This window comes from Pseudophryne corroboree, chromosome 4, assembly GCF_028390025.1.
Source record: "Pseudophryne corroboree isolate aPseCor3 chromosome 4, aPseCor3.hap2, whole genome shotgun sequence".
NCBI classification, from domain to species: domain Eukaryota; kingdom Metazoa; phylum Chordata; class Amphibia; order Anura; family Myobatrachidae; genus Pseudophryne; species Pseudophryne corroboree.
The window spans coordinates 720,399,769-720,418,438 of NC_086447.1; the positions used below are offsets into that span (position 1 = coordinate 720,399,769).

The 18,670-nt window shown below is 45.4% G+C and overlaps 1 protein-coding gene across 5 annotated transcripts in view; it reads left to right on the top strand.

Moving 5' to 3' along the window:
• RIOX1 (ribosomal oxygenase 1) overlaps nucleotides 1-18,263 on the top strand; it is a 121,134-nt gene extending 102,871 nt beyond the window's left edge. For 2 of the 5 annotated variants that reach the window (XM_063918030.1, XM_063918031.1), the window contains exon 15: nucleotides 898-1,059. In XM_063918030.1, the coding sequence (XP_063774100.1) occupies nucleotides 898-1,002 (105 nt within the window). In that variant the 3' untranslated portion in view covers nucleotides 1,003-1,059. Of the gene's footprint in view, nucleotides 1-897; nucleotides 1,062-17,064 lie in introns of those variants that run through there. The other 3 variants (XM_063918033.1, XM_063918032.1, XM_063918034.1) reach the window with 3 other exon arrangements.
• Nucleotides 18,264-18,670: the final 407 nt, after the last annotated feature.

Here is an 18,670-nt window from a genome sequence, read left to right on the forward strand (position 1 = left end):
TGAATACTATCTATAAAACACACTATCTATGTTAAATATGATATAAACGAGTCGCCCGCTACAAGCTCACAAACTCTACCGTAAATACGCATATCACGCGCGTTATTGCCGGAGCGATTTTACGCAAATTGCGGACATGTGCACGCACGGCAGACTGGGTGCACGAGCAGCGGGCATGTGCATTGGGGTTAGTACAAGGCATTGTGAATCACAATATTTTTCGACTTCGACAGTCCACCCTTTGGCAGTCACCAATAACTGCCACTTTCTACACAATTCAAACAGAAAAATATATATGTTACCATGAAATACCTCATTATGATTGGGAGTAGGGAGGAGAGGAGGAGGTGGGAAATGTATGACCTAGTGGGATAGTAAAAGCATGTGTGTATGAAATCCATGTCTGAGGGGTCATGTATCATCGTGCCGTACATGTTCTAAATCAAGCTTCGAGGTATTGCGAAGTATACATTGAATCCTTCTCATCCCGTATTAAGGGTCTGTAAATGGGCTAACAAACTCTACCGAGCTCTTTTCGGCTTTTAGTTCCAACAAATGGGGGTGCACATTAGTTGATGATACATGAAGGGGGAGAATATGTGAGTGCTAATATATGTGCCTATATTACCTGTCGACTATGTGTGTCACTACCTGAAGATAGTAGAGATGAAGATAAAAAACGTGTTATAAATGCAGTCATATGATTATGTATGTGGTCGTCTTTGGGTGTCTTGTTGACGTCTTGTCTGATGTTTTGTCTCTTTACTGTATCTTTGCGGTAATTGGCAAGCAAAGCTCTTCAAGTGTCCATAAAAATTAGTCTCTAAAAGCTCATTTATTGTCGGTGAAACAGTTCATCAGTGGTCTGTATAAAGGGTCATCAAATTCTTCTTCCAGGTGGATGTCTTGGTACCTTGGAGAAAACCAAAGGAGAAACGGGTGAAAGAAACGGACCGTGGAATCACATTTTATCACAACATTGTCTCGATTGATGGGTCATAAATTAAACTAGTTGCTGTTACAATGCCCTCGCTCCTCAAACTCATCAATTTGGTACTACGCTTGCAATTCATTAAAATCCGAACACATCTGAATATATGACCAATCATTATGACAACTCCTAGGATACATAAGAGGAACTTCCCTACAGTAACGATAACATTTTGAGCCCATTCTCCTAAACCTGAAAACCAATTACGTGGGTTCAACCATGATACCCAGCCGGTTAGTTCATTACCCACAGAGGCAAGGGTAAGGTTGTGCCTCCTTCGGAACTCCCACTTCAATTGCAAGATATCGTCCATCTTTTGATCTATGACCTCTGTTGGGTCCTCAGTACTGTTTGTGATATACGTACAACATTTCACACCATACTGAGTTGCTAGGGTAACACAATACCCTCCTGTCACTGCTGTAAGGTAATTTAGAACCATCCTGTGCTGGACCAGTTCCGTTTTGTAAGCTTGCAATTCTCTCCCGGTATACCTGAAGGTGTCATCATACATCTCGGTGATATTGTCTATCAGGTTCGCTAGCGCAGTTATATACCTATAATTTATAACTCCTCTGGCGGTACGGGTGATATCTAACGCGAGTAGGAATTGAATCCCGGTGGATTCGTGAATCAAATCAGAGGCTGCATGCTCTGTCCTATCTATAAGGTGTCTCTTTACAATGTGTTCGTAATGGGTGTGAGTGTAAGGAGCTTGAGCATTGCGGTGAACATCTTTCATCTTTTCATGGGTAATGGTCATTACTTCTGGCAATGCTCTTCCAATGTAACACAATCCCTCTGAGTTTGGGGCAAGCCACTTATACGCCTTCCTCCCACATATGAAATATGCATCATCGGGGCGAACATATGGGACAGAATATGACATAACCATATTACAAACCTTCCATGTAAAAAGTCCTATCCCTAACTCTCTCATTTGTCTAGTACACGTATCAGGCTGTATGATATGTGCACAGTATCCTGATGATACTTCTCCAACTCGCATGGGCCTATTTCCTAGAGTGTACCTATATTGGAAATATCTTCCACTGTTGGCTATTAGGCGTATAAGCTCTGAGTCGATGGGCATTCTATCGGCTCTGTGTGAGAATGTTATGGTTTGGTTGTTCCATGTCACTTCCCAATTTCCCGGCTTTCGGGGATTGGAAATGTTAAAACATATTAGGGACCTATCTACATGGTATTGGTGGAGCTTCAAACTAGGAGGGAAAGAAATATTAAATTTCTTGTCCACGGGTCTCCCACCCCTTAATTCAAGTACCTCATCTATCGTTAAAGAGTATGGCACTAGTCCTGACTTTCTATGACCTTGAGGTACTTGCGAGCACACCCAGCATTCCGTTTGGTTTAAAACCTTTCCCACTAATGAGTGATAGTCACTCAATGGATGACGGTCCATATTGATATTAATGCTGGACTGACATCTCTGGATGCACCCGTCCTCAACTTTGTTGTCACAATTCCTACAGATACACTTCTCTTCAGCTAACAATCCTTCACAATGTCTATTAATGTCATGGCTACCAGATCATTTTCTGATACTCGCCTTTGCTCGGTGATTGTGTTGCCCTTGGAATCCTACGAGTCCGTCCCGATCATCAGAACCCATTCCAGATCCTTCCTCGACCTCTCTGGTACTCTCACCGAAACAGACTGCTCTGGTCAACAACAGGGTCAACAGGAAAATCCGGAACACAGTCTCTTGGGGTAAGTCCATCTTACAGGAGGGAAAGGAAAAGAATGAGAAGGGGAAAGGAGCAAGGAAGGGAGATGGGAAGTGGAGAAAATAATAAAAGGGAAAAAGAAATCTGGCTCGACAACCGCCTCCGATCTTATTGTTTTCAGTGCTCAGGTGCCGTCTCAACCTTCCTGGAACAGACACTCTAGTGATACAATTTCCTCTACCGTTTGTTCTTTGTCACGGGACCTTTCTGGGTCAGCGACCTTCTTACAGTGAGACGAATGGACCCAAGTCTTTCTCTCGGCAACCTTCAACGCTGTCGTGCTGGTCAGTAAGACTTGGTACAGTCCTTCCCATCTGTCAATAAGGCAACCTGAGCGTAGAAAGTTTCGAATCATTACATAATCCCCAGGTTCAATGTCATGACAATTACTGTCTGGCAGATCAGGAATTACTAGCTTTAGATTGTTATTCTGATTCCTCAATTGCTTGCTCATCTTAACCAAATACTTTACGGTTACTTCATTGTTACATTTCAAATCATCCTGGGGGTCAATCATAACATGGGGTTGTCGACCAAAGGGGGACAGATTAAGAGGAGACCTGGGAGTGGTTCTGATGCTGTACAATACAAGTGGCAAAGCTTCTGGCCACAACAGTCCAGTTTCAGCCATCACTTTGCTCAACTTGTTCTTAATAGTGCTGTTTACTCTTTCCACTTTCGCACTCGCCTGGGGGCGGTACGGAGTATGCAGCTTACTATTAATTCCCATTAATTTGCACATTACCTGAAAGACTTCACCTGTAAAATGGGTACCCCTATCACTTTCAATTATCCTAGGGATACCATACCTACACACAAATTCCTGCACAATTTTCTTCGCAGTAAATGTAGCGGTATTTGTGGCAGTGGGGAAAGCTTCAACCCAATTTGAAAACACATCAATACAAACCAATACATACTTTGATTTCATACAATTACCACCTTGTAGAAATTTAATCTGTATTACCTGAAAAGGGCCGTCTGTTGGCGGAATATGGGATGGTTCTGTTGGTATTGCCTTTCCAATGTTCTTCCTCGAGCAGGTGAGGCATGTCATTGCCCTCTTACTCGCATGAGAAGAAAATCCTGGTGCGCACCAGTAGGCTCTTACCAACTTGCACATACCTTCTTTACCTAGATGAGTCGGCCCATGTGCCGCCTCCGCTAAACTCGGAAGGTATGCTCTGGGTGCCACTGGCTTATCCTGTCCAGAGTCCTGAGGACTCCTGGCCATATCCTTTTGACCTCCAGACTGCCTTTTCCTGTGGCGAACACAAATTTTGCATTTCACTCAATTTCTGTGTGTTGACGGTGTTGAATACCATCAGTTGTGTGATGTCTGTCTGTATGGGGGTACTGGCTGCTGATTTAGCAGCTTCATCTGCTCGGCTGTTACCAAGTGACACTGGGTCTTGGCTGTACGTGTGGGCTTTACACTTGATAACAGCCACTCTGTCAGGTTCCTGTATCGCTGCTAAAAGTCTTTTGATGTGGGTTGCATGCGCCACAGGTGTGCCAGCTGCCGTCATGAAATTTCTGAGGCGCCATAGGGCCCCGAAATCATGCACTACTCCAAAGGCATACCTAGAATCCGTGTAGATATTGGCTGACTTACCTTTAGCCAATTCACACGCTCTGGTTAGGGCAACCAGCTCAGCAACTTGTGCTGAGTGTGGTGGACCCCGGGGTTCTGCTTCTATGGTGCCTTTGTCATCTACGACTGCGTATCCAGTACACAAGTCTCCCGAGTCCGTCTGTCTGTGGCAACTACCATCAGTGTAGAAAGTAAAATCTACACCTTCCAGTTGGTTGTCACTGATGTCAGGCCTTGCAGTGAAATTTTGGGTCAAATATTCCATACAATCATGTGTGTCAGTGTCTGTACTAAATCCTCCTTCGCCATCATTCTCATCCCCCACCCTTTGTGCCTGTCCAGGCACACCTGGGAGATACGTTGCAGGGTTTAGTGCACTGCATCTCCTTATGGTGATGTTTACAGGGGCCATTAGTGCTAATTCCCATCTTGTAAACCGTGCGGATGAGACATGTCTGGTTTGGGCAGAATTCAGTAAGGCTGACACTGCATGAGGTGTGTGTATGGTCAGGTTGTGTCCTAGCTATCGCTGCAACACTTCGCAAGCATGTGGGGAGGGATCGCGCTACCGTGTCTAGCTGAGCGCTGTAGTAGGCTACCGCCCTGCTGGCATCACCATGCTTCTGGGTTAAGACATCTGCCGCACATCCAGCATTTTCCGTACCGTACAGTTCAAAGGGTTTCCCATAATCTGGCATACCTAATGCTGGTGCCTGCGTTAAGCACTGTTTAAGTCTCTCAAATGCCAGTTCGGACTCGTCTGTGTGCAAAATGCGATTTGGTTTGTTTGATGAGACCATCTCTTGCAAAGGTAAGGCTAGTATGGAAAATCCTGGGATCCAGTTACGGCAGTACCCACACATTCCTAGGAACGTGCGAATCTGTTGCTGAGTCTGTGGCAGAGTCATGTCGCGAATTGCCTGTACTCTATCAGCGGTGAGGTGTCTCAGTCCTTGTGTCAAACAATGCCCCAAATATTTTACCTTGGTCTGGCATAATTGCAACTTATCCTTTGAAACCTTGTGTCCCGTATCAGAAAGATGAAACAGAAGCTGTTTCGTGTCTCTCAAGGACGATTCGAGTGAATCCGAACACAGCAGTAAGTCGTCTACATACTGTATTAATATTGATCCGCTCTCAGGTTGAAAGGATTGTAAACAATCATGCAAGGCCTGCGAGAAAATACTTTGGCTGTCAATGACACCTTGTGGTAAGCGAGTCCAAGTGTACTGTACTCCTCTGTATGTGAATGCAAACAAATATTGGCTGTCAGGGTGCAGAGGTACCGAGAAGAAGGCGGAGCAGAGGTCAATCACAGTGAAAATTTTCGCAGGGGGAGGGATTTGCATAAGGATGACAGCTGCATTTGGCACTACGGGGAATTGGCTATCAACTATTTTGTTGATCCCCCTTAGATCCTGCACTAGCCTGTAACCCCTCCCCCTGCTCTTCTTCACAGGGAAGATGGGACTATTGGCAGTGCTGGACGTCCTAACCAGAATGCCCTGTTGTAGCAAGCGCTCTATTACTGGGTAAACTCCTAACTCCACCTCTGGCTTCAGAGGATACTTTGGGATTTTTGGAGCTATCCTACCATCTTTTACTTGAACTACTACAGGAGCTACATTTGCCATTAATCCAGTGTCTTGTCCATCCTTGGTCCAAAGTGACTCCGGTATCTGGGAAGTCATTTCCTCTACCTTGGACGGACACCTATTTGTAACAGCAGTGTATAACATTAACCTTTGTGGGGAGTCTAGCATATCCTGTACTTCCTGAGCGTGATTCTCGGGTATATCTAAGAATACACCTCCAGGAGTACAATATATGACACACCCCATTTTGCACAGTAAATCTCTCCCAAGTAGATTAGTCGGGGCCGATGCAGCTAGCAAAAAGGAGTGCTTGGTCTGCAAAGGCCCTATCGTAATCTCTGCTGGTTTGCTTAAAGGGTAGTGTTGTACTACTCCCGTTACTCCCATGGCTGGAATTGTTCTACCAGTGGTCTTCATACCCACTGTTGAATTTATCACTGACTTGGCCGCCCCCGTATCTACAAGGAAAGGTAGAGATCTACCAGCTACATCAATTGTGACCTCGGGTTCACTTCCAAGGCTCGCAATTAATTTCACTGGCTGCAGACTACAGGTGTGGCCCCACCCCTATTGTGTGTGGTGACCTCCCCGCAGCGCGTTGGCAGCTACTACATGTGAAGGGAGTAACTGGGAATTATCAGAGACTTGCCAGTCTCTTTTGGTGGGTACCTTCTCGTTTCCCCTGCATGTGGCTCATAACTCCGTCTCTGCGGTCCCTGATCCCAATTACGTGTGTCAGGTCGTTGTCTAGGGGGTTGATATACCTTATGGGTGTCTTTAAACATACAATTCCGTGCAATATGTCCCTCTCTGTGACAGTTGTAACATGTTATTACATTTGACTTACCCACAGGGGTCTGGGGCCTTGGCTGAGGTGGCTTTGTTGTAAGGGCTTGTATACTTACTGCCATCAGCTTATCGCCCTGTGACTCCCTGTGTCTCATGATGTTCCGATCATGTTCAATAGCGGTCTCTCTCAAAGCAGCCACCGACAAACCTCGCCAATTTGGTTGAGTGGTCTGTACCCTCGATTTCAACAGTTCCTTTAAACCATCCATTAACACAGAAACTGCTACTTCCCTATGATGCACACTTGTCTTAATGTCTTCTATTCCAGTATACTTAGCCATTTCCTGCAGTGCCCGATGGAAATACTCAGAAGCCATTTCACCCTCTCTTTGTCTTATGGAGAAGATTTTGTTCCACTTGACAACAGCTAGGAAATATACTCCTAACTGCAGGTTTATACGTTTTACATTGTCCTGATTGTACTCATCAGTGAGAGGTATCTCCTCATCTAACCTACAATCAGTGATAAATCTCGCAGAGTCGATATTGGGGGGCAAACATGCCCTCAACACTGTCCGCCAATCTTTGTTATTGGGTTCTGCGGAGTTACCTAGTTCTCTAACGAACCTTTGGCTTGCAACTAGATCTTTCCTAGGATCAGGGAATTCAGACATAATTGCTCTTAATTCTGTCCGGGAAAAATAAGAATTTACTTACCGATAATTCTATTTCTCGTAGTCCGTAGTGGATGCTGGGGACTCCGTAAGGACCATGGGGAATAGCGGCTCCGCAGGAGACTGGGCACAAAAGTAAAAGCTTTAGGACTACCTGGTGTGCACTGGCTCCTCCCCCTATGACCCTCCTCCAAGCCTCAGTTAGGATACTGTGCCCGGACGAGCGTACACAATAAGGAAGGATTTTGAATCCCGGGTAAGACTCATACCAGCCACACCAATCATACCGTACAACCTGTGATCTGAACCCAGTTAACAGCATGATAACAGAGGAGCCTCTGAAAAGATGGCTCACAACAATAATAACCCGATATTTTTTTGGTAACACTAACTATGTACCAGTATTGCAGACAATCCGCACTTGGGATGGGCGCCCAGCATCCACTACGGACTACGAGAAATAGAATTATCGGTAAGTAAATTCTTATTTTCTCTAACGTCCTAAGTGGATGCTGGGGACTCCGTAAGGACCATGGGGATTATACCAAAGCTCCCAAACGGGCGGGAGAGTGCGGATGACTCTGCAGCACCAAATGAGAGAACTCCAGGTCCTCCTCAGCCAGGGTATCAAATTTGTAGAATTTTACAAACGTATTTGCTCCTGACCAAGTAGCTGCTCGGCAAAGTTGTAAAGCCGAGACCCCTCGGGCAGCCGCCCAAGATGAGCCCACCTTCCTTGTGGAATGGGCTTTTACCGATTTTGGCTGTGGCAGGCCTGCCACAGAATGTGCAAGCTGAATTGTACTACAAATCCAACGAGCAATAGTCTGCTTAGAAGCAGGAGCACCCAGCTTGTTGGGTGCATACAGAATAAACAACGAGTCAGATTTTCTGACTCCAGCCGTCCTGGAAACCTATATTTCCAGGGCTCTGACAACGTCCAGCAACTTGGAGTCCTCCAAGTCCCTAGTAGCCGCAGGCACCACAATAGGTTGATTCAGGTGAAACGCTGAAAACCACCTTAGGGAGAAACTGAGGACAAGTCCTCAATTCCGCCCTGTCCGAATGGAAAATCAGATAAGGGCTTTTACAGGATAAATCCGCCAATTCTGACACGCACCTGGCCCAGGCCAGGGCCAACAGCATGACCACTTTCCATGTGAGATATTTTAACTCCACATATTTAAGTGGTTCAAACCAATGTGACTTTTGGAACCCAAAAACTACATTTAGATCCCAAGGTGCCACTGGAGGCACAAAAGGAGGCTGTATATACAGTACCCCTTTCACAAACGTCTGAACTTCAGGGACTGAAGCTAGTTCTTTTTGGAAGAAAATTGACAGGGCCGAAATTTGAACCTTAATGGACCCCCATTTCAGGCCCATAGACACTCCTGTTTGCAGGAAATGTAGGAATCGACCTAGTTGAAAATTCCTCCGTCGGGGCCTTACTGGCCTCGCACCACGCAACATATTTTCGCCAAATGCGGTTATAATGTTTTGCGGTTATATCTTTCCTGGCTTTGATCAGGATAGGGATGACTTCATCCGGAATGCCTTTTTCCTTCAGGATCCGGCGTTCAACCGCCCTGCCGTTAAACGCAGCCACGGTAAGTCTTGGAACAGACAGGGTCCTTGCTGGAGCAGGTCCCTTCTTAGAGGTAGAGGCCACGGATCCTCCGTGAGCATCTCTTGAAGTTCCGGTTACCAAGTCCTTCTTGGCCAATCCGGAGCCACGAATATAGTGCTTACTCCTCTCCATCTTATAATTCTCAGTACCTTGGTTATGACAGGCAGAGGAGGGAACACATACACTGACTGGTACACCCACTGTGTTACCAGAGCGTCTACAGCTATTGCCTGAGGGTCCCTTGACCTGGCGCAATACTTGTCGAGTTTTATAAACATGTGGAAGACTTCTGAGTGAAGTCCCCACTCTCCCGGGTGGAGGTCGTCCACTCCCGGAATGAATACTGCTGACAGTGCTATCACATGATTTTCCGCCCAGCGAAGAATCCTTGCAGCTTCTGCCATTGCCCTTCTGCTTCTTGTGTCACCCTGTCTGTTTACGTGGGTGACTGCCGTGATGTTGTCTGAATGGATCAACTCCGGGTGACCTTGAAGCAGAGGTCTTGCTGAGCTTAGAGCATTGTAAATGACCCTTAGCTTCAGGATATTTATGTGAAGTGATGTCTCCAGGCTTGACCATAAGCTCTGGAAATTCCTTCCCTGTGTGACTGCTCCCCAGCCTCGCAGGCTGGCATCCGTGGTCACCAGGAACCAGTCCTGAATGTGCGGCCCTCTAGAAAATGAGCACTCTGCAACCACCACAGGAGAGACACCCTTGTGCTTGGTGACAGGGTTATCCGCTGATGCATCTGAAGATGCGACCCGGACCATTTGTCCAGCAGGTCCCACTGGAAAGTTCTTGCGTGGAATCTGCCGCATGGGATTGCTTCATAGGAAGCCACCATTTTTCCCAGAACCATCTCATTGATGTACCGAGACTTGGCTCGGTTATAGGAGGTTCCCGACTAGCTCGGATAACTCCCTGACTTTCTCCTCCGGGAGAAACATTTCTGAACTGTGTCCAGGATCATCCCTAAGAACAGAAGACGAGTCGTCGGAATCAGCTGCGATTTTGGAATATTGAGAATTCAATCGTGCTGCCGCAACACTACCTGAGATAGTGCTACACCGACCTCCAACTGTTCCCTGGATCTTACCCTTATCAGGGAATCGTCCAAGTAAGGGATAACTAGAATTCCCTTCCTTCGAAGGAGTATCATCATTTCGGCCATTACCTTGGTAAAGACCCGGGGTGCCGTGGACCATCCATACGGCAGCGTCTGAAACTGATAGTGACAGTTCTGTACCATAAACCTGAGGTACCCTTGGTGAGAAGGGTAAATTTGGACATGAAGGTAAGCATCCTTGATGTCCCGAGACATCATGTATTCCTCTTCTTCCAGGTTCGCAATCACTGCTCTGAGTGACTCAATCTTGAATTTGAACCTCTGTATGTAAGTGTTCAAAGATTTTAGATTTAGAATCGGTCTCACCGAGCCGTCCGGCTTCGGTACCACAACAGTGTGGAATAATACCCCGTTCCCTGTTGCAGGAGGGGTACCTTGATTATCACCTGCTGGGAATACAGATTGTGAATGGCTTCCAAAACTGTCTCCCTGTCAGAAGGAGACATCGGTAAAGCCGACTTTAGGAAACGGCGAGGGGGAGACGTCTCGAATTCCAATTTGTACCCCTGAGATATCACCTGAAGGATCCAGGGGTCTACTTGCGAGTGAGCCCACTGCGCGCTGAAATTCATTGAGACGGGCCCCCACCGTGCCTGATTCTGCTTGTAAAGCCCCAGCGTCATACTGAGGGCTTGGCAGAGGCGGGAGAGGGTTTTTGTTCCTGGGAACTGGCTGATTTCTGCAGCCTTTTTCCTCTCCCTCTGTCACGGGGCAGAAATGAGGAACCTTTTGCCTGCTTGCCCACGAAAAGACTGCGCCTGATAATACGGCGTCTTCTCATGTTGAGAGGCGACCTGGGGTACAAACGTGGATTTCCCAGCTGTTGCCGTGGCCACCAGGTCTGAAAGACCGACCCCAAATAACTCCTCCCCTTAATAAAGCAATACTTCCAAATGCCGTTTGGAATCCGCATCACCTGACCACTGTCGTGTCCATAACCCTCTACTGGTAGAAATGGACAACGCACTTAGACTTGATGCCAGTCGGCAAATATTCCGCTGTGCATCACACATATATAGAAATGCATCTTTTAAATGCTCTATAGGCAATAATATACTGTCCCTATCTAGGGTATCAATATTTTCAGTCAGGGAATCCGACCACGCCAACCCAGCACTGCACATCCAGGCTGAGGCGATTGCTGGTCGCAGTATAACACCAGTATGTTGTGTAAATACCTTTTAGGATGCCCTCCTGCTTTCTATCAGCAGGATCCTTAAGGGCGGCCATCTCAGGAGAGGGTAGAGCCCTTGTTCTTACAAGCGTGTGAGCACTTTATCCACCCTAGGGGGTGTTTCCCAACGCACCCTAACCTCTGGCTGGAAAGGATATAATGCCAATAACATTTTTGAAATTATCAGTTGTTATCGGGGGAAAACCACGCATCATCACACACCTCATTTAATTTCTCAGATTCAGGAAAACTACAGGTAGTTTTTCCTCACCGAACATAATACCCCTTTTTGGTGGTACTCGTATTATCAGAAATGTGTAAAACATTTTTCATTGCCTCAATCATGTAACGTGTGGCCCTACTGGAAGTCACATTTGTCTCTTCACCGTCGACACTGGAGTCAGTATCCGTGTCGGCGTCTATATCTTTAGAACCCCTGACGGCCTATGAGACGTCTGGACAGGCACAAGCTGAGTAGCCGGCTGTCTCATGTCAACCACTGTCTTTTATACAGAGCTGACACTGTTACGTAATTCCTTCCAACAGTTCATCCACTCAGGTGTCGACCCCCTAGGGGGTGACATCACTATTACAGGCAATCTGCTCCGTCTCCACATCATTTTTCTCCTCATACATGTCGACACAAACGTACCGACATACAGCACACACACAGGGAATGCTCTGATAGAGGACAGGACCCCACTAGCCCTTTGGGGAGACAGAGGGAGAGTTTGCCAGCACACACCAGAGCGCTATATATATACAGGGATAACCTTATATAAGTGTTTTTCCCCTTATAGCTGCTGTATCTTTAATACTGCGCGTAATTAGTGCCCCCCCTCTCTTTTTTAACCCTTTCTGTAGTGTAGTGACTGCAGGGGAGAGCCAGGGAGCTTCCCTCCAACGGAGCTGTGAGGGAAAATGGCGCCAGTGTGCTGAGGAGATAGGCTCCGCCCCCTTATCGGCGGCCTTATCTCCCGTTTTTCTATGTATTCTGGCAGGGGTTAAATTCATCCATATAGCCCAGGAGCTATATGTGATGCATTTTTTGCCATCCAAGGTGTTTTATTGCGTCTCAGGGCGCCCCCCCCCAGCGCCCTGCACCCTCAGTGACCGGAGTGTGAAGTGTGCTGAGAGCAATGGCGCACAGCTGCAGTGCTGTGCGCTACCTTGTTGAAGACAGGACGTCTTCTGCCGCCGATTTTCCGGACCTCTTCTGGCTCTGTAAGGGGGCCGGCGGCGCGGCTCTGGGACCCATCCATGGCTGGGCCTGTGATCGTCCCTCTGGAGCTAATGTCCAGTAGCCTAAGAAGCCCAATCCACTCTGCACGCAGGTGAGTTCGCTTCTTCTCCCCTTAGTCCCTCGATGCAGTGAGCCTGTTGCCAGCAGGTCTCACTGAAAATAAAAAACCTAAAACTAAACTTTTCACTAAGCAGCTTAGGAGAGCCACCTAGTGTGCACCCTTCTCGTTCGGGCACAAAAATCTAACTGAGGCTTGGAGGAGGGTCATAGGGGGAGGAGCCAGTGCACACCAGGTAGTCCTAAAGCTTTTACTTTTGTGCCCAGTCTCCTGCGGAGCCGCTATTCCCCATGGTCCTTACGGAGTCCCCAGCATCCACTTAGGACGTTAGAGAAAAGGACAATGCATTGCAATGTTCCTGACGGGAGTGACTCCCGAAGTGTCAGTTTTCCCATTTGGGACCGCAATTACCCTGACAGGATTAAGTTCAATAACATCACTCTGGGTTGATTCTACAATATGTGGTGTAATTGTTTCTGCGTAGTGTACAGTGCCGTACTTACCTGCCGACACGACCTCACCTGTCCCTCCACTAGGGGCCTTTGCTACTCCTCTTACTGGTTGGGCCGTGCCCACTGTAGTCTCTGCTATGGTGGCTGCTAAAGAGAGTGCCGATATTGTGGTAGGCTCATCTTCCTGGTCGCAATCCTGGGGGAAGTTTAAGACGGGATACAACTTGCACGGGTTAACATTAGCATCAATACACTTATTTACTTTACTCTTATCGTTAATACATTTATTAAGTGCACATTTATCATACACCAGTATGCCATTCTCTGTAGCCATTTTCTCTCCTGTTATGTATGGTGGTGCGGTAGCTATCAGTTTCCTGATAGGATTGGAACCAGCTGCTTGAGCTAATCCTCTTTGTATCTCACCTTCCTGCTGCCACAACTGTAAATAATCATAATGTCTAATTCGTTGCCTCCCAGACTTTATTAGACATATCCTTCTCCTTAAATTTTGCAACACCTCAGGATTAAAACTGCCTACCCTGGGAAACTTCTCCCCATCGTTCACAGTCATACGTTCCCACTCATTGCATAAAACCTCGGCGTGTGAACCATATTTCTCACACATGATATACCTGGCCGACCCAACTGGTTGCGGTACTAAATCAACCTGAACCTTGGTTGATCGTCCCTTACTTGAGCAACTGGCCCCCCATTATTTGTAGGTATTGCTTTCTCAGCGAATTTCCTACAAAAATCAAGTTCCCAGAGGTAAGGCGACTGTGAAAGTTCAACAAGTGCCTTCACCCACTCTCGCCCACGTTGACCAATACACCCAGAAACTGCTTCAGCGCTGGCGTACTCAACCCAGGGCCCCTATGTAACCGCTATTTACTGGGGCGTGTGGGAGTATGCTACCCTCCCCAGTAAGTATCAGTTGCTGGAGAATTCCTGAGTGAACAGCGAACCTCCCTTAAAATAAAATAAAAACCTACACAAATCACGTTAGAATGTACAAGTAGTGTTTATGATCCCGCAAAGCGTACGCAAAATGCGTATGGGGTATCAAGGTAACAAACTAATGCACACAATTACATGCGGTACAGTCGCACTGCGTATAAGTAACTATTACTTATCCGCCGCACGACTAGCGGAATCGGTTGTTTAGGCTGCGAAACCTTCAGCCGGAGCGTATTCTCAAAACGGGCCTATATGGGTACTGCGCCAACTCCTGGGGTTGCGCTCACTACCTCTGACCTTTCTTAAGTCAGGGTCTTCAGAAACTTCGTATAGGTACTTTTAACGGCTTTCTGACTTTAGCGGACCTTCTGGTCTGCCATAACACTAATTGCTCCTTTTACCTTAAATCACTGTTAACGTGAGATGGCCTTCTCCCACGCCACCACGTGTTCACTTCACGGGTGTACTCCTACGAGACCTCGATTTTTCTCAAGGTTCACCCAAAAGAAACTTTACTTGCATACGCACGCTCTTTCACTTCATATATACTTTGAAAGAAATTTTCTGTACAGAAAAATCATTCAGGTAACACAGGTTAATCCCAGAGGAGATGCAGCAAGAGAAGGATCTTTTTAAACTAGTTTTAGGAAACTGAAAGAAATTGTGCTATTATCTCGTGGCTTCCGTATCGCCTTACTAAAACAATGCTATCGTGTGATTTGTATTTAGTGGGCGTATCTGTACGCACGTTGCGTAATATACGCCACGTGTGTAGGCCTTTGCGTTGCGTACGCTGTCTCGCACGTTGCCCGAGACACGTGTACACAGGCCGGATACGTCCGCAGCAATACAAATAACACGCTTCTATAAATGTAAACGATATTTAACTATAATCGCTCACTTAACACTACACACAGTTTCCTCTGTATCAACCTTTACAACTAGGCCAGGCTGTGTGCGTGCTTTACAATTACTCCCTTAAGTATTACTCTTTACTTTTAACTAAAAATAGCAACAAATTTCCTCAGCACGTTATCAATGCAAATGGCAAACAGGAAGGTAGATAGGTGAAAGTACACAAATGAAAATACAGGTGTGTGCGTGTGTTGCGTGCGCAATGTGCGCCAAACAGAAATTAAAACAGTTTTAAAAGACAATAGCTTAACGTTCTTACCTTTCGGTTCCGGATCCCACCAGCATCCCTACAAACCAAGCGGAGCAGACGCTTATCCGATCAGCACTACCGTATCCCCAACCACAAACACGGATACAAGGGATACTACCTTTCCGCCCTTTGCTGATGGAAAAAGTCTGCCTGGTTGGCTGCAGATATGAGGAGGACCGGACGAGCCCTCAGTTGATAAAGTCAAATATTACCTATGAACATAAGCTATGTACTAATACCATGGAGCCGTAATGGCCGCTAAACCACGTGCTGCACACTTTGTACGCTGTTTGCGTACAGAGAACCGTACGTGGTACGCACGTTGCGTACACACGCTGCGCTGAGTGTACGGAATACACACAGCGAGCGTACACACAGTTGATAACCTTTAAACCTTTTAAATGAACACAGTAAGGGTATGCTTATACTGTTAAACCTTGGCAATGTAATACCACAATGATGTAATGATTAAACCTTTAACGATATAAATACGGTATGAACGGTTAATACGCTAAGAGAGACCCTTTATAATAACTGGTGAAACACACAAGACCTGGTAAGGTTCCAACACCTTCTTAGAAGATTTTTTGTATAAAAAGGGGGAAAAACAGTTACAGCTTATACACTACAGACCTAACATCAATATCTAAACAGTATAACAAGAAATAAATGTGAACAATAGCGAACGATCGCAAACAGAACAAACACAAAGAGAATAAATGGCAAACACTTAAAGGATAACAAAATGAGAACGAATGGCGTACACAAAGAATAACAAAATGGCTACAGAGAAACTTACATACGTGGGAATGATTCGCAAGCGCGTTCTGGAAACCAGCCCTCAGCCTTCACCGTGAAAACCTTGCAGAGAGAGAGTGAGTGCTGGTCCCGCAATGGTGGCCTTTATATACACAGCATACTGTACAATACAATGGTCCCTACAATCTCATTGTTCATTGGACACAGGAATGTGTCTCTGCATTATAACAAAAGGTCATAGGTGGATTCGAACAGGTGGGCTGTGTCTATTTCCAACTGCTCAGGTGGGAGGTATCCTCAGGATTCCCGCCGCATGGATAATGAACCGCAAATACAGTAAATGTCTATGAACTACCTTTATACATAACTATACGCAGGAGCGAACAATCTCTTCCTAACCAACACCGGAATGTTACTAATAAAATACTCTACAGCTGGATACTAAACACCACCGTTCAACCTTTGTCTGACCCTTCATATCATGCAAAGAGGAATCCCCATGTCCATGAACCATTTACACTAAACATACTTGCTGACATTGTTAAGGGGAATACTATCTATAAAACACACTATCTAGGTTAAATATGATATAAACGAGTCGCCCGCTACAAGCTCACAAACTCTACCGTAAATACGCATATCACGCGCGTTATCGCCAGAGCGATTTTACGCAAATTGCGGACATGTGCACGCACGGCAGACTGGGTGCACGAGCAGCGGGCATGTGCATTGGGGTTAGTACAAGGCATTGTGAATCACAATATTTTTCGACTTTGACAGTTCATTCCAACCCATCATTTATCTTGTTAGTGGAGTTACCTACTCCTTAAATTAGTCGCATTAGGATGATCATTCATTGCTAAGAAATGTTGAATTTTGAATAAAATAACATTATTTTTTTATCATATCTGATACAGTAGTAAATAGGCTTGCACCAATTTTGTATTTGCCAAATTTGAATTGCCAAGTGGCGCACGCAGCACTAAAATATCACACTGTGAATATTTACTTCTTAAGTTCAAAAAGAGCATAAATGAAATGTTTCTAAAATGTTAGTCTGTTTTGGGCAATCTCTGACCTTTCACGTTTTGTATGTCATTGTACAGCTTACTTTGGCCAATATGCTGTTTGAGAAAGGCCTACTCACCACCAAGACATAAAGTTCTGCATTTCAAAGATCTGGAGAACACAAGTCATCAGTAATATTTGGGAATCCAAACATGTTTGCCCTCAGAATCTTAGAGCTGGGAAGAGGAAAGCTCCAAACTTGTTCCCTTCCACAGCTTTTTGTGCCTTGGGACGCTTGTAACCTCAGCAACGTACCAGGGGGAGAATTGCTCTGTGTCACTTTCTTAAGACATTAGTTCCACATGGAGTACTTGATGTTCAGGAGGGACATTGTCCCTGTTCTTCTGAAATCCATGTGAAAAACTGATACGTTTTCTAACTCCCAAGTCTGGCTGAGAATGTTGACATCTGAATAAATTTTCTGCGGATTCAAATCGATTGGAAGTGGAAATTTACATGACTCTTAGTATTCATATGTCTGAATAGCTGCGTTTTATGGAAGGACTGACAAATGTGAATATGTTTGACCTGTTTGTGCCAAAGTATTCACCAGTAAATTGCCATGATTTGTTGTTTTTATTTTGTTTATTATTTATAAGGTTCCCGTTGCATCCTTTATACTGTACTGCATACATTTCAAAGGGATATTTGTGAAGCATTAACTATGGCCTGCAATGTGACAGAGATATTGCTAACAAGAGAGGCCATGCACACAAACTCATAGTGCCATTGTCTCATGACTGTTTCTCAGTGTCTTGTTACTGCTGCGATGTTTAGAATTTGCATGTAGTTTCCAAGAAAAGTAAAACGCCAGCTCCCATCCTTGTAATTGCAAAGTTGTCCAGGCAGGAGTTGGTTAAACATTTAAAAAAAGATTCATAGTTTTATGTGATGTACATACAATGAAAATGCTGCATTTCTAGTGTACTTGCCTGTTTAAGAGCGATCACTTCAGGGAGATTGTGCAGGGTCCGAGGGTTTCACCCTCAGCAGGACTTATTTATATTTTACCGTAAAAGTTATGGCAACTCCGGCAATAATAAGGTGTCACAGGCAATCTTGGGGGCCCAGTCACTTGGTAGAATGAGTAAAGAATAGCAAAAAAAAAAGGATTTATAGGGCTTGATAAATAGTCCTGCAATTCTTTAACTATCAAAAACCTGACACGTCAACAAAAGTATTTTGGTCCTTTTTAATAAATTACTAAAAATCAAATAAAATCATAAAAGAAAACTGACTCGCAAGCTTTTGCTGACTCACTTAATTTATGCATCCTCATTCTTCTGTCTGTTTCCTGATACGTTAATGGCTAGTCAGTGTGAGATGGAGATTTGGGAGGTACATCTGTAATCTGGTAGGTTAGCCTACCGTCTCGGGGGTCCCTGTATGTTTCCGATATTGTGGGTATCTGACGTTCTTCCAGTAGGATAGGCTACCATTTCTTTAAAACCAGGGTGTCTGGGAGATATAAGTTTATGGAATTTACAATAAGGATAACATTTTTATCAGTCTGATGATGGTTCTGCTGTAGACAGCTTTCAAAGTTTCCTACTGAAATAAATGACTGCTACTATAATCCCCACTGTATTACAAGACATTAGCCACAGCCAGTGGTGCAAATATGCGGGTATGGAGTACCCTTAA